The sequence below is a fragment of the Oncorhynchus mykiss genome, chromosome 1, assembly GCF_057628025.1.
Source record: "Oncorhynchus mykiss isolate SJ-2025 chromosome 1, ASM5762802v1, whole genome shotgun sequence".
In the NCBI taxonomy this organism is placed as follows: Eukaryota; Metazoa; Chordata; class Actinopteri; order Salmoniformes; family Salmonidae; genus Oncorhynchus; species Oncorhynchus mykiss.
Window position 1 is genome coordinate 67,063,674 of NC_143022.1, and position 16,347 is coordinate 67,080,020.

Consider the following 16,347-nt stretch of genomic DNA (forward strand, 5'->3'; position numbering starts at 1 on the left):
GCCTGGAGGACGCTGTGCAGCGATGCTCCCCATCTAACCTGACAGAGCTTGAGAGGATATGCAAAGAAGAATGGGAGAAACTCCCTTAATACAGGTGTGCCAAGCTTGTACTGTCATACCCAAAGCTATAATTGCTGCCCAAAGGTGCTTCAACAAAGTACTGAGTAAAGGGTCTGAATACTTATGTAAATGTATTATTTATGTTTTATTTTTTAATATATTTGCACCAAAAAAAAGCTGGTTTTGCTTTTTAGAATAAGACTGTAACGTAACAAAATGTGGAAAAAGTCAAGGGGTCTGAATACTTTTGAAATGCACTGTACATACATACTTAGGTCATACTATTACTGAATTCTCAATGTGACGACATAGGATTCAAGGAAATGTAATTATATGGAATGGGGATAGTTCACATTGCGGGAAAGTATTGAACTGGTAAATCGTCAAATCATGACATACTGTATAAATCTGACCCACTTTGACATATAATGAACCCAGGCCACCACCCAACACATCTCTTCTCTGGTGTGGTGAAAGGAATCTACATATTGCAGCATGGGTGACATAAAAGGCAAAAGGATTGCAACAAACATAAATCTCGAGCAAGTGGTTGCAAATATATGCCAATCAATGGTACATAGGCTGCAGCTCAATAATCATACCATGATATCATCTTTAAAACTATCAGAACCATATTCCATGCCCTCAAATTATTGAGTAATCACCAGGAAATATGCTGTATAATCATCAGCCCAGTGTCATTCTAATATGTCCAACTACCTCTGCTCCTCTTCCAGTTCCAGGGTACAGTAATGGGACACTCTGTTACACTCACAGTGGTAGAGTCCACACAACACAGCAGCACAGATGGTGCATGCACGCCAGACCCTCAAATGCTTGAGTAACCAAGCAATATGCTGTATATTCATCAGCTCAGCCTCATCCTAATGTGTCTAGATGCATCCTCTTTCTTCCAGATCCAGGGTACAGTAATGAGGACTCTGGTCACAGTGTGGTAGAGAACACTCCTCAGCATCACAGACTGGGCTGGGTAAGCTTGTTATAGTCAGCACCACTGCCCTCTGGGTGCCAAATGGCAGACTTTGCAACAGCTGGCCGCCACAGCCCACTCACTGAGGGCACCTGCAAAGCAGTGCTTTGGCACCCACCGTTCTTAAGAGCACAGGCGGCAGGCGCTGCCAATAGCCACAGCTGGCAGCCATGAGGTCAAAAGTCACAGAAGTAGATGAAGGACCTTGACCTGGATCTGGACCAGTAGCTATTGTCTATCCATCTAATCAGCGGGGTATATCATCAGAGGGTCAGTCCTTAATGGCACAACTCAATCACACTGAGACCGATGACATCATTCTCTAAACAGTACAGGGAGGGTCATCATTAAAAGACATGAGGGATAACGAACTAGATTACTCATCAAAATGAAATGGAATGTCAAGGGTTAAGCACTAAACAGGATTCCACGCCATCCAGTAGAGACACTGTATGCAACACTGAATATTAACCAGTGTGTGATCGCTGGAAGATTATTCGTAATGTTGTAGAGCACTGGTTCCCAAACCTTTTATAGTCCCGTACTCCTATAAATACTCAACTTCCAGCTGTGTACCCCCTCTTGCACCAGGGTCAGCGCACTCTCAAATGTTGTTTTTTGCCATCATTGTAAGCCTTACACAGTATACGATACATTTATTAAACATAAGAATGAGAGTAAGTTTTTGTCACAACCCGGCTCGTGGGAAGTGAAAAAGAGCTATTATAGGACCAGGGCACAAATAATAATAATCAATAATTTTGCTCTTTATTTAGCCATCTTACATATAAAACCTTATTTGTTCATCAATAATGGTGAATAAATCACCACAGGTTAATGAGAAGGGTGTGCTTGAAAGGATGCACATAACTCTGCAATGTTGGGTTGTATTGGAGAGAGTCTCAGTCTTAAATCCTTTCCACACAGTCTGTGCCTGTATTTAATTTTCATGCTAGTAAGGGCCGAGAATCGACTCTCACATAGATACGTGGTTGCAAAGGGCATCAGTATCTTAACAGCATGATTTGCAAAGGAGCGCTGAGCGCAGCCCAATCCAGAAATCTGGCAGTGGCTTCAGATTAAATTCAATTTTCACAGAACCGCTTGTTGCAATTTCGATGAGGCCCTCTTGTTCAGGTGGACTGGAGGCAGGGCATGAAAGGGATAACAAATCCAGTTGTTTGTGTCGTCCGTTTCGGGAAAGTACCTGCGCACCCAACTCACTCAGGTGCTTCGCTATATCACATTTGACATTGTCCGTAAGCTTGAGTTCATTTGCACACAAAAAAAGTATACAACGATGGAAAAACCTGTGTGTTTTCTTTGCTAATGTAGACAGAGAAGAGTTCCAATTTCTTAATCATAGCCTCAATTTTGTTCCGCACATTAAATATAGTTGTGGAGAGTCCCTGTAATCTTAGTTTCAGATCATTCTGGCGAGAAAAAACATCACCCAGATAGGCCAGTAGTGTGAGAAAGTCATCATCATGCAAGCGGTCAGGCAAGTGAAAATGATGGTAAGTAAAGAAAACTTTAAGCTTGTCTCTCAATAAAAAAAACATGTCTATACTTTGCCCCTTGATAACCAGCGAAATTCTGTATTTTGTAAAAGTGTTACATGGTCGCTACCCATATCATTGCATAGAGCAGAAAATACACGAGTTCAGGGCCCTAGCATTAAAGTTAACCATTTTCACTGTAGTGTCCAAAATGTATTTCAAGCTGTCAGGCATTCCCTTGGCAACAAGAGCCTCTCAGTGGATGCTGCAGTGTACCCAAGTGGCGTCGGGAGCAACTGCTTGCACGCGCGTTACCACTCCACTATGTCTCCCTGTCATGGATTTTGCGCCATCAGTACAGATACCACCACATCTTGACCACCAAAGTCTATTTGATGTCACAAAGCTGTCCAGTACATTAAAAATATAATCTCCTGTTGTCCTGGCCTCCAGTGCTTTCCCGAGTAAGGAGGCAGTAGCTCTTCGGCTGCATCAGATTCCCAACTGTCAGTGTCCATGCTTGCTGGGCTAAAAACAAATGTAGAAATATTGATGCTAGCATTGGATGGAGCAGAACAATGTTGTGTTGTTATTTTGCTGAACACTAGATGGTTAATTTGTATTTTTGGCAGTAAAACGAGACTACAAATTTTTATTTGGCGTACCCCCGACGACATTGCGCGTGCCTCTGGGGGTAAATTATCATTTTTCCCCCTCATCAATCTACACACAATACCCCATAATGACAAAGAAAAAACAGGTTTTCAGAAGTTTCAGTTTTTGTAAACATTTTTAATTATTCAGACCCTTTACTCAGAACTTTGTTGAAGCACCTTTGGCCGCGATTACAGCCTTGAGTCTTCTTGGGTATGACTCTATAAGCTTGGCACACCTGTATTTGGGGAGTTTCTCCCATTTGTCTCTGGCAAATCCTCTCAAGCTCAATCAGGTAAGATGGGGAGGGTTGCTGCACAGCTATTTTCAGTTCTCTCCAGAGATGTTTGATCGGGTTCAGGCTCTGGCTGGGCCACTCAAGGACATTCCGAGACTTGTCCCAAAGTCACTCCTGCTGTCACGGTCGTCCTCCTCTTCATCTGAAGAGGAGAGGCGAAACGGATCAGAGGACCAATATGCGGCGTGGTAAGTGTCCATGGTAAATCTTTAATAAAGAAAGTACTGACACTGCATACAAAACAATAAACAAATGACGACCGTGAAGCTACAAATTAGACCTCTGCTGACACAAGCCACTAACATAGACAATCACCCACAAACAAACAGTGCAACCCAGGCTACCTAAGTATGATTCTCAATCAGAGACAACTAATGACACCTGCCTCTGATTGAGAACCATACTAGGCCGAAACATAGAAATGCCTCAAAACATAGAAAAACAAACAGACTGCCCACCCAACTCACGCCCTGACCATACTAAATAAATACAAAACAAAGGAAATAAAGGTCAGAACGTGACACCTGCGTTGTCTTGGCTGTGTGCTTAGGGTCATCGTCCTGTTGGAAGATGAACCTTCGCTCCAGTCTGGGGTTTTGAGCGCTCTGGAGCAGGTTTACGTCAATGATCTCTTCATATCTTGCTCCGTTCATCTTCACCTCAATGCTGACTAGTCTCCCAGTCCCTGCATCCTCACAGCATGATGCTGCCACCACCATGCTTCACCGTAAGGATGGTGCCAGGTTTCCTCCAGACGTGATGCTTGGCATTCAGACCAACGAGTTTAATCCTGGTTTCATCAGACCAGAGAATCTTGTTTCTCATGCTCTGAGAGTCTTCAGGTGCCTTTTGGCAAACTCCAAGTGGGCAGTTTTGTGCCTTTTGCTGAAGAGTGGTTCCCGTCTGGCCACTCTAACATAAAGGCCTGATTGGTAGAGTGCTGCAGAGATGGGTTTCTTTCTGGAAGGTTCTCCCATCTCCACAGAGGATCTCTAGAGCTCTGTCAGAGTGACTATCAGGTTCTTGGTCACCTCCCTGACCAAGGCCCTTCTCCCCTGATTGCTATGTTTGGCTGGGCGGCCAGCTCTAGGAAGAGTCTTGGTGGTTCCAAACTTCTTCCATTTAAGAATGATGGAGGCCACTGTGTTCTTGGGGAACTCCAATGCTACAGAAATGTTTTGGTACCCTTCCCCAGATCTGTGCCTCGACACAATCCTGTCTTGGAGCCCTATGGACAATTCCTTTGACCTCGTGGCTTGGTTTTTGCTCTGACATGCACTGTCAACTGTGGGACCTTATATAGACAGGTGTGTGCTTTTTCAAATTATGTCCAGTCAATTGAATTCACCACAAGTGGACTCCAATCAAGTTGGAGAAACATTTCCAGGATGATCAATGGAAACAGGATGCACCTGAGCTCAATTTTGAGTCTCATAGCAAAGGGTCTGAATACTTATGTAAATAAGGTATGTGTTTTTTCATTTTTTATACATTTGCAAAATATTCAAAAAAACTGTTTTTGCTTTGTCATTATGGTGTTATTTTTTTATTTAAAAAAATGTATTTCACCTTTATTTAAACAGGTAGGCCAGTTGAGAACAAGTTCTCATTTACAACTGCGACCTGGTCAAGATAAAGCAAAGCAGTGCGACAAAAACAACAACACAGAGTTACACATGGGATAAACAAACGTGCAGTCAATAACACAATAGAAAAATCTATGTACAGTGTGTGCAAATGTAGTAAGATTAGGAAGGTAAGGCAATAAATAGGCCACATAGGCTAAAAATTACAGTTTAGCAATAACACTGGAGTGATAGATGTGCAGATGATGATGATGTGCAAGTAGAGATACTGGGGTGCAAAATAGCAAAAAAAAAGAAATAACAATATGGGGATGAGGTAGTTGGGTGTGCTATCTATTTACAGATAATAACAAACTTGTATTCCATCTGTAAATACAAAGACAATGTTTTAATTACAAGGCTAATTGGTTTAACCACGGAAAAAGGTAGGTACCTTCCCGCTAGCTATGATTGGCTTAGATAATTAATGCGCTGGACATTCCGGGAGATAAATTTGGATTGGTCTGCCATATAGCATGCTTCTCTCTATAACGTGTGCTTCTCAGTGTGTTAATAATCCTTTCTACCACAGCGTTTTTGAAAGATTTAAGGTGAGCCATCGAGAACCACAAAAGTTTTGCTACTTTTCTCAACAACATTGATGCCCTGAATTTAGCAGGCGCTGTCGACAGATCAGTTCGAAAAAGTTGTGATGGGCTATTTTCTGCACACGCAACAGTGAGTGTGAACTGGAAGGACTTGACACACTGGCCAAAAAAATATGTAGCTACAAAGAAAACAGACTTAAAATGGTTCCAGTCTGCCGTGAAGCGTTCATCCATGTATATGGGTAAGAGTCTAGCTACATTTTCAGATGTAGTTTCTAATTTTGTCAGAAAGTTGTTTTCATTGCAAGTTACAGCGTACTGTTAGCTAGCTAGCTAACATTAGCTTGCTGGCTCACTAGCTAAACTTACATGTATGATCTATGTAGTAATATTATTCAAATCAGAAATCCATCTGCATTGCTAGTTATAGCCTAATGTTAGCTAACCAACACTGAACCTAGTTGGTTAGCTTTAGCTTCCTGCAGATTCATACTCCAGCTATGAAAATGATTGTATTGGTAGTAGTATGAGTTGGGATTATCCCGGTTCTTTGTTTAGCTAGCTAGCTATCATAATTTCAACTCATAGTACTACCAATACAAACATTACAAACATATAGCTAGCTAGCTATTTGTCTAAACAAAAGACTCCACTTCGCCAGATGATTACATGACCCATCAAGTTAGCCAGGTGTGTCTGGGGGTGATTAGGGCCCTCTATTGTATTTCATGAACACGTGTACATGTCTAGACAATAGTGACTGGCTGGGGGGGGAATATATTATTTATTTCACATGACCCATCAATTTAGACAAGTGTGTCTGGGTAAGTGTCATCTTATAATTATAAAATATTGACAATATTTCTATCTGGACACTTTCTGTTTTTGCTTCTATGCAAGTAACAATTTCACTGTATCGCTTACACCTTCTGTATCCTGTGCATGTGAAAAATAAACTTTTATTTGGTCTTGGCCATTGTGGAGAGGTTGGAGTCTGTTTGATTGAGTGTGTGGACAGGTGTCTTTTATGCAGGTAACGAGTTCAAACAGGTGCAGTTAATACAGGTAATGAGTGGAGAACAGGAGGGATTCTTAAAGAAAAACTAACAGGTCTGTGAGAGTTGGAATTCTTACTGGTTGGTAGGTGATCAAATACTTATGTCATGCAATAAAATGTAAATAAATTACTTAAAAATCATACAATGTGATTTTCTGGATTTTTGTTTTAGATTCCGTCTCTCACAGTTGAAGTGTACCTATGATAAAATGTACAGATCTCTACATGCTTTGTAAGTGGGAAAACCTGCAAAATCGGCAGTGTATCAAATACTTGTTCTCCCCACTGTATATATGATATGAGATACTTTATTGTCCACAAGGAGAAATTTGACTTGGAAATGAATTTGTATGCAGACCACAGTGACATCTCAACTGACAGCAGAGTTATCATCACAATCAGTGCCCCATCACATTACAAAGCCAAATTGTACCGACTTACAGTTTATGTATTATGCATTTTAAGACATTGACTCAGGCAATTGAGGTTAAGTGTGGTGGCTTGAAGGTGGATGCAGTCAACGACTTGATTTGGGCTAGCATTAACAACAACCGCCTCTTGAGCGTTACCCTAGCTCCCATGGCTGTCCCTTTGCACTGTCCCTTCCACAGCGCAGGCAGGGTCATTTTCATGATGACAGCCATTATGGCTCAGGGGAGGACAAACAGAAAAATTCCCTGCAGCATATGGCTTACTTACAGTTTCTCCAGGATTGTCAGGCCAAAGAAGGAGGCGTTTCTCAGTAGTGAGATCTTGTTGTTACTGAGAATCCTGTGGACAGAAGAGTGGGAAGATGAACTTTGAGATGGTGACCTTAGGGACATATGAGTAAATACCACAGAAATTACAACCCTGTGGGGTGATTTAACACAAATGTCCAATAAATTATGCATCCTGTCAATAACTTTGGTGAGAGATTTCTATTTATCTCTGATTAGATCCGGCCATAAATATCCAGTCTCGGACGCATTACGGTCTTATTTATGGCTGTTTGTGGTTAAAATAGGTAATGAACACTTCCGGTGTCAGAATATCACCCTTGGAGAACACACCTAATGCATCGTCAATTCAGCACAATTCAATCATCTACAACTACTACTATGAACCGCAGACAAATCAATGATGTGCTCCACAGGGATATAGACAATGAATTAAGATTTGCCCCAGGACCCTATGTGGATATCACTTTCTCTTATAGTTGAAATATGTATTTCAAGGGATACGATGCCTTCAATGTTTTTTTTAGCTCAGATTAACTCAAGGGGCATACAACGCAGCGTAAGCATAGCATATACACTACCAGTCAAAAGTTTGGACACACCTACTCATTCAAAGGGTTGTCTTTATTTGTAGTATTTTATACATTGAACAATAATAGTGAAGACCATGAAATAACACATATGGAATCATGTAGTAACCAAATAAAAATATATTTGATATTTGAGATTCTTCAAAGTAGCCACCCTTTGCGTTGATGACAACTTTGCACATTTCTGGCATTCTCTCAACCAGATTCATGAGGTAGTCACCTGGAATGCATTTCAATTAGCATGTGTGCCTTGTTAAACGTTAACTTGTGGAATTCCTTTCCTACTTAATGCGTTTGAGCTAATCAGTTGTGTTGTGACAAGGTAGGGGTGGTATACAAAAGATAGCCCTATTTGTTAAAAGACCAAGTCCATATTATGGCAAGAACAGCTCAAAAAAGCAAAGAGAAACGACAGTCCACCCTTACTATAAGACATGAAGGTCAGTCAGTGCGGAACATTTCTTTAAGTGCAGTCGCAAAAACTATCAAGCGCTATGATGAAACTAGCTCTCATGAGGACCGCCACAGGAAAGGAAGACCCAGAGTTACCTCTGCTGCAGAGGATACGTTCATTAGAGTTACCAGCCTCAGAAATTGCAGCACAAACAAATGCTTCACAGAGTTCAAGTAACAGACAAACCTCAACATCAACTGTTAAGAGGAGACTATATGAATCAGGTGTTCATGGTCGAAATGCTGCAAAGAAACCACTACAAAAGGATACCAATGAGAAGAAAAGACTTGCTTGGGTCAAGAAACACAAGCAATGGACATTAGACTGGTGGAAATCTGTCCTTTGGTCTGATGAGATCAAATATGAGATTTTTGGTTCCAACCGCCATGTCTTTTTGAGACGCAGAGTAGGTTAACAGATGATCTCTGCATGTGTGGTTCCCACTGTGAAGCATGGAGGAGGAGGTGTGATGGTGCTTTGCTGGTGACACTGTCAGTGATTTATTTAGAATTCCATCTGGTTTGCACTTAGTGGGACTGTCATTTGCTTTTCAACAGGACAATAACCCAACACACCTGCAGGCTGTGTAAGTGCTATTTGACCAAGAAGGAGAATGATGGATTTCTGCATTAGATGACCTGGCCTCCATAATCCCCCAACCACAACCCAATTGAGATGGTTTGGGATGAGTTGGACCGCAGAGTGAAGGAAAAGCAGCCAACAAGTGCTCAGCATATGTGGGAACTCCTTCAAGACTGTTGGAAAAGCATTCCAGGTGAAGCTGGTCGAGAGAATGCCAAGAGTTTGCAAAGCTGTCATCAAGGTAAAGGGTGGTTACTGTGAAGAATCTCTAATATAAAATATATTTTGACACTTTTTTGGTTACTACATGATTCCATGTGTGTAGTTTCATAGTTGATGATTCTTCAATGTGTAAAATAGTAAAAATAAAGAAAAATCCTTGAATGAGTAGGTGTGTCCAAACTTTTGACTGGTACTGTATGTATATATATATATATATATATATGTATATGTATATGTATAGATGTATATATGTATATGTATATATATATGTATATATATATATGTGTATTTGTTCATGTATTCATTCGGGTTCACAGTTTGGACCAAACCGAGGGAAACCCAGTACGAATGTTTCGGTAATACGTGTACCGTTACACCGCTAGTCAGAACACACTGAGCCTCCGGCATGGGTCCAGATAATCCACTATCACAGACACACTGACACAAAAGCAAAGACGAATGCAGTACACAGACACACACAAACACTCATAGAGAAAAACAGTAGCTATTCAGTCAATGTTGCGTTTGGCGAGTCGAGAGGGGCTCGTTAGGACAAAGACGGAGGTCTGTGTTACCTGCTGCTCTAGTGAAACAAACAAACATATCAGACAATATAAACTCCACACACACACACACACACACGGCAGTAAAAAAAAAACACCAGTCTTTGTCCAACAGCACGCACACCCTGCCTGGCAACACAGCATGGACAGTCCAGGAGCTCTGGAAAGGTTTTCTCCCCATTGATTTCCACTCCTTGGGAGGAATACAGAAGTACATTATTTTGACTTTGAATACTGAGAGAACCAGTCCAAACCCTCTCTACTGGCCCTCCTTCCCCTCAGAGCTGTGGGCTAAAAGAGGACGAGTGTGTAATGATTGATGTCACGCTTGTTGCTCAGCCCAGATCCACATCATTTCATAATACACCTCAAATGTCATTTTTTGGATTTTATATCTGATAAAATATTGATCGCTCTTGTCAGACCTTATATCATCCTGTCTGCTGCAGGGCTGGCCTGGCAGTATGACCGTGCAGTGCGTGGTGGAGCATGGTAGTGAGTCTGCATTCAGACGGGACCTGCTGCTTTACATGCACGTCGCATTTGTCCTGTCGGCACTCTCCTACAGACAGATGGCCAAGGTCAAATCACTCGCTCTTCTTCCTCCGCCCCTTCTTTAACAAGGTAGTCTTCCTTCCACTCTCAAGAGTGATGGCAGAGGTTTGGTAAGAGTGGTAATTGGGATGTTCCCGAGTCACCTCCGTGACGAGAGGGCAATTTTTTTGCCAGCAGGAATGTATCCTCCATTCTAATGCCCCAGGATTAAACAGTTGGATCCCACAATGTATTGTGCTTAAAAGGCAAATTGCTAACCAACCAAGGCGGAGGGGCTGTGTGAAGTAGTTATGTTGGAAATGTCATGGCGTGGGATCCATACAGTGAAAATGGACACGCATTCATAAAAATAAAAAAAAATTCAAAGCACATTTTGAGTGCATAAATACAGTGCAAAATTGCATTAAATACACTGTGCTGAGCAAAGGCATATGAAATTGGTCAACGGAGTGACAACCTTCTACATATTTTGCAAGTTGTGAGTTAAAAACTGATCACCATAAAAGTTTGGCCAGAAGTTTAAAGAGAAATTGTCCTGCCCCTAAAGTGTGAAACACACCGTGAATCTGACTGCCGATAGGTAGTGCTGATGGAAGGGGCACGGGAAGACAAATCTTCATCCTTCAGATACTGCACTTTCTGGTGCCCCATATAAGCAGAGAGCCTCTGTATCCAACTTGAACTCCCAGGTAAATAAGCATCAATTGAAGCAAATTGAAGCAACCCATAAGATCAGATCCTGCTGCTTTGATATGAAAGTGTGGGTATGTAGCTATACTGAACTAAAATATAAATAAATGCAACATAGAACAATTACAAAGATTTTACTGAGTTACAGTTCATAGAAAGAAATCAATCAATTGAAATTAATTCATGAGGCCCTAATTTATGGATTTCACATGACTGGGCAGGGCAGGGCCACCCACTGGGTAGCCAGGCCTAGCCAGTCAGAATTAGTTTTTCCCCACTAAAGGGCTTTATCACAGACAGAAATACTCCTCACCACCACCCCCCCCCCCCTTCCCTCAGATGATCCTGCAGTTGAAGAAGCCAGATGTGGAGGTCCTGGGCTGGCATGGTTACATGTGGGGAGGTGTGCGGTTGTGAGGTCGGTTGGATGTACTGCCAAGTTATCTAAAACGAAGTTGGAGGCAGCTTATGGTCTTTTACTGTCCCCAGCACAAGGTGCACTTGTGTAATGATCATGCTATTTAATCAGCTTCTTGTTATGCCACACCTGTCAGGTGGATGAATTATCTTGGCAAAGGAGAAAGGCTCACTAACAGGGATGAAAACACATTTGTGCCAAAAAAATGAGAGAAATACGCTTATGTATGTAACATTTCTGGGATTTTTTATTTCAGCTCATGAAACATAGGAGCAACACTTTACATGTTGTGTTTATATTTTTGTTCAGTATACATTCCCCCCAAAAAATGTGTTCCTTAGGATAGTCCTGAGGAGGACAGATACAGCCCACCTAGTGGGACCCACTCGCCCACGTATGATGGCCAGCTACCAGAACAACAGCGCCCATTGGAACCCCTCGCTCATGGAGGCGGGCGAGCCCAGCACCAGCCCAGCACAGCCTGCATTTTTACCCCAGTGCCCACAGATGAGGACCAGACTAGCACCAGTCAGCACAACCACAACAACTCTGGGATTGGGGTGTAACGTATACGCTAAGAATTGGGAAGCAAGTACAGGGAGGGAATTTAATAAATAACGGAACAAAACAAGAAACACTAGTAGCATACAGACATGAAACACAGAAACAGAGTCAATAATGCAATAACGCACTCCCCAAAGGGAGTGAAAGATATAGGGGAGTTAATCAGGAAAGTGATGGAGTTCAGGTGAGTCTCATGAGGCGCAGGTACTCATAACAATTGTGGCAGCTGTGCGTAATAATGAGTAAACTGGCAACATCGAGCACCTTGAGAGGGGGAGCGGGAGTAGACATGACAGTACCCCCTCCCTGATGCGCAGCTCCAGCCACAGGATGCTGACCAGAAGAGCGGGCTGGTCACTTCTGCTGAGGCGCGGGAACCTGTTGAGCCAGCTGTGGCGTGGGAACCATATGTGAATTAATTGCCCCCCATCTACCTTCAGAGTTCGTTCTGTTAGGTGACCTAAACTGGGATTTGCTTAACAGCGCAGCAGTCCTACAATCTAAACTAGATGCCCTCAATCTCACACAAATTATCAAGGAAACCACCAGTACAACCCTAAATCTGTAAACATGGGCACCCTCATAGATAATATCCTGACCAACTTGCCCTCAAAATACACCTCTGCTGTTTTCAGTCAGGATCTCAGCGATCACTGCCTCATTGCCTGCATCCGCTATGGGTCCGCGGTCAAACGACCAACCCTCATCACTGTCAAACGCTCCCTAAAACACTTCCTGGAAGGATATTGACCTCATCCCGTCAGTCGAGGATGCCTGGTCATTCTTTAAAAGTAATTTCCTCACCATCTTAAATAAGCATGCCCCTTTCAAAAAATGTCAATCTAAGAACAGATATAGCCCTTGGTTCACTCCAGACCTGACTGCCGTTGACCAGCACAAAAATATCCTGTGGTGGACTGCAATAGCATCAAATAGTCCCCGTGATATGCAACTGTTCAGGGAAGTCAGGAACCAATACACACAGTCAGTCAGGAAAGCTAAGGCTAGCTTTTTCAAACAGAAATTTGTATCCTGTAGCTCTAACTCTAACTCTAAGTCCATGGAGAACAAGAGCACCTCCTCCCAGCTGCCCACTGCACTGAGGCTAGGCGACACGGTCACCACTGATAAATCCATAATAATCAAACATTTCAATAAGCATTTCTCTACAGCTGGCCATGCTTTCCTACTGGCTACCCCAACCCCGTCCAACAGCTCCGCACCCCTCGCAGCTACTTGCCCGAGCCTCCCCAGCTTCTCCTTCACCCAAATCCAGATGTTCTGAAAGAGCTGCAAAACCTGGACCCATACAAATCAGCTGAGCTAGACAATCTGGACCCTCTCTTTCTAAAATGATCCGCCGCCATTGTTGCAACCCCTATTACCAGTCTGTTCAACCTCTCTTTCATTTCTTCCGAGATCCCTAAAGATTGGAAAGCTGCTGCGGTCATCCCCCTCTTCAAAGGGTAGGACACTCTAGACCCAAACTGTTACAGACCTATATCTATCCTGCCCTGCCTTTCTAAAGTCTTTGAAAGCCAAGTTAATAAACAGATCAAGGACCATTTTGAATCCCACCGTACCTTTTCCGCTGTGCTATCTGGTTTCCGAGATGGTCACAGGTGCACCTCAGCCACGCACAAGGTACTAAACAATGTAACTGCCATCGATAAAAGACAGTACTGTGCAGCCGTCTTCATTGACCTGGCCAAGGCTTTCGACTCTGTCAATCACCGTATTCTTATTGGCAGACTCAATAGCCTTGCTTTCTCAAATGTCTGCCTCGCCTTGTTCACCAACTACTTCGCAGATAAAGTTCAGTGTGTAAAGTCGGAGGGCCTGTTGTCCGGACCTCTGGCAGTCCCTATGGGGTACCACAGGGTTCAATTCTCGGGCCGACTTCTCTGTATATATCAACGATGTCGCTCTTGCTGCAGGTGATTCCCCGATCCACCTCTACGCAGACGACACCATTCTGTATACATCTGGCCCTTCTTTGGTTAGTGTTAACTAACCTCCAAACGAGCTTCAATGCCATACAACACTCCTTCCAACTGCTCTTAAACGCTAGCAAAACCAAATGCATGCTTTTCAATCATTTGCTGACCCGCCTGCCCGACTAGCATCACTACTCTGGACGGTTCTGACCTAGAATACGTGGACAACTACAAATACCTAGGTGTCTGGCTAGACTATAAACTCTCCTTCCAGACTCATATCAAACATCTCCAATCCAAAATCAAATCTAGAATCGGCTTTCTATTTCGTAACAAAGCCTCCTTCACTCACGCCGCCAAACTTACCCTAGTAAAACTGACTATCCTACCGATCCTCGACTTCGGCGTTGTCATCTACAAAATAGCTTCCAATACTCTACTCAGCAAATTGGATGCAGTCTATCACAATGCCATCCGTTTTGTTACCAAAGCGCCTTATACCACCCACCACTGCGACCTGTATGCTCTAGTCGGCTGGCCCTCACTACATATTTGTCGCCAGACCCACTGGCTCCAGGTCATCTACAAGTCCATGCTAGGTAAAGCCCCGCCTTATCTCAGCTCACTGGTCACCATAGCAGCACCCACCCATAGCACTCGCTCCTGCAGGTATATCTCACTGGTCATCCCCAAAGCCATCACCTCCTTTGGCCGCCTTTCCTTTCAGTTCTCTGCTGCCAGTGACTGGAACGAATTGCAGAAATCGCTAAAGCTGGAGACTTACATTTCCCTCACTAACTTTAACATCAGCTATCTGAGCAGCTAACTGATTGCTGCAGCTGTACATAGTCCATCTGCAAATAGCCCACCCATTCTACCTACCTCATCCCCATATTGTTTTTATTTACTTTGCTGCTCTTTTGCACACCAATATCACTACTTACACACCATCATCTGCTCATCATCATCTGCTCATCTATTACTCCAGTGTTAATCTGCTATATTGTAATCACTTTGCTACTATGGCCTATGTATTGCCATACCTCCTCATGCCATTTGCACACACTGTATATAGACTTTATTTGTTTCTATTGTGTTATTGACTGTACGCTTGTTAATTCCATGTAACTCTGTGTTGCTGTTTCTGTTGCACTGCTTGGCCAGGTCGCAGTTGAAATTGAGAACTAGTTTACCTGTTTAAATAAAGGCTAAATAAATGCTGTAGAGCCGGCTGGGGAGCGGGAACCTGTCGAGCCGGCTGAGGCATGGGAGCCTGACGAGCCAACCAAGATTTTTTTTTGCAAGTTCATAAAAAATGTAAAACTGAAATATCACATTTACATAAGTTTTCAGACCCTTTACTCAGTACTTTGTTGAAGCACCTTCGGCAGCAATTACAGCCTCAAGTCTTCTTGGGTGTGAAGCTACAAGCTTGGCACACCTGTTTTTGAGGAGCTTCTGCTATTCTTCTCAGCCGATCCTGTCAAGCTCAGTCAGTTTGGATGGAGAGTGTCGCTGCACAGCTATTTTCAGGTCTCTCCAGAGATGTTAGATTAGGTTCAAGTCCGCGTTCTGGCTGGGCCACTCAAAGACATTCAGAGACTTGTCCCGAAGCCACTCCTGCATTGTCTTGGCTGTGTGCTCAGGGTCGGTGTCCTGTTGGAAGGTGAACCTTTGCCCCAGTCTGAGGTTCTGAGTGCTCTGGAGCAGGTTTTCATCAAGGATGTCTCTGTACTTTGCTCTGTTCATCTTTCCCTCTATGCCAACTAGTCTCCCAGCCCGTACCACTGAAAAACATCCCCACAGCATGATGCTACCGCCACCATCCTTCACCGTAGGGATGGTGCCAGGTTTCCTCCAGACGTAACGCTTGGCATCCAGGCCAAAGAGTTCTATCTTGTTTCTCATGGTCTGAGAATCCTTTAGGTGCCTTTTGACAAGTTCCAAGCGGGCTGTCATGTGCCTTTTACTGAGGAGTGGTATCCATCTGGCCTCTATACCGTAAACGCCTGATTGGTTGGAGTGCTGCAGAGATGGTTGTCCTTCTAGGAGGTTATCCCGTCTCCACAGAGGAACTGTTTGGCCGGGCTGCCAGCTCTAGGAAGAGTCTTGGTGTTTCCAAACTTCTTCCATTTAAGAATGATGGGGGCCACTGTGTTCTTGGGGACCTTCAATGCTGTAGAAATGTTTTGGTACCCTTCCCCAGATATGTACCATGACACAATCCTGTCTCTGAGCTCTACAGACAATTCATTTGACCTTGTGGCTTGGTCTTCGCTCTGACATGCACGGTCAACTGTGAGAGGTTATATAGACAGGTA

General features: G+C 43.3%; 1 protein-coding gene across 2 annotated transcripts in view; it reads right to left on the reverse strand.

The window, feature by feature from the left end:
• Positions 1 to 16,347, reverse strand: part of LOC110526836 (adhesion G protein-coupled receptor A3) — a 286,855-nt gene that overhangs the window by 225,724 nt on the left and 44,784 nt on the right. For both annotated transcript variants that reach the window (XM_036982670.2, XM_036982667.2), the window contains exon 2: positions 7,432 to 7,503. In XM_036982670.2, the coding sequence (XP_036838565.2) occupies positions 7,432 to 7,503 (72 nt within the window). The remainder of the gene's footprint in view (positions 1 to 7,431; positions 7,504 to 16,347) is intronic.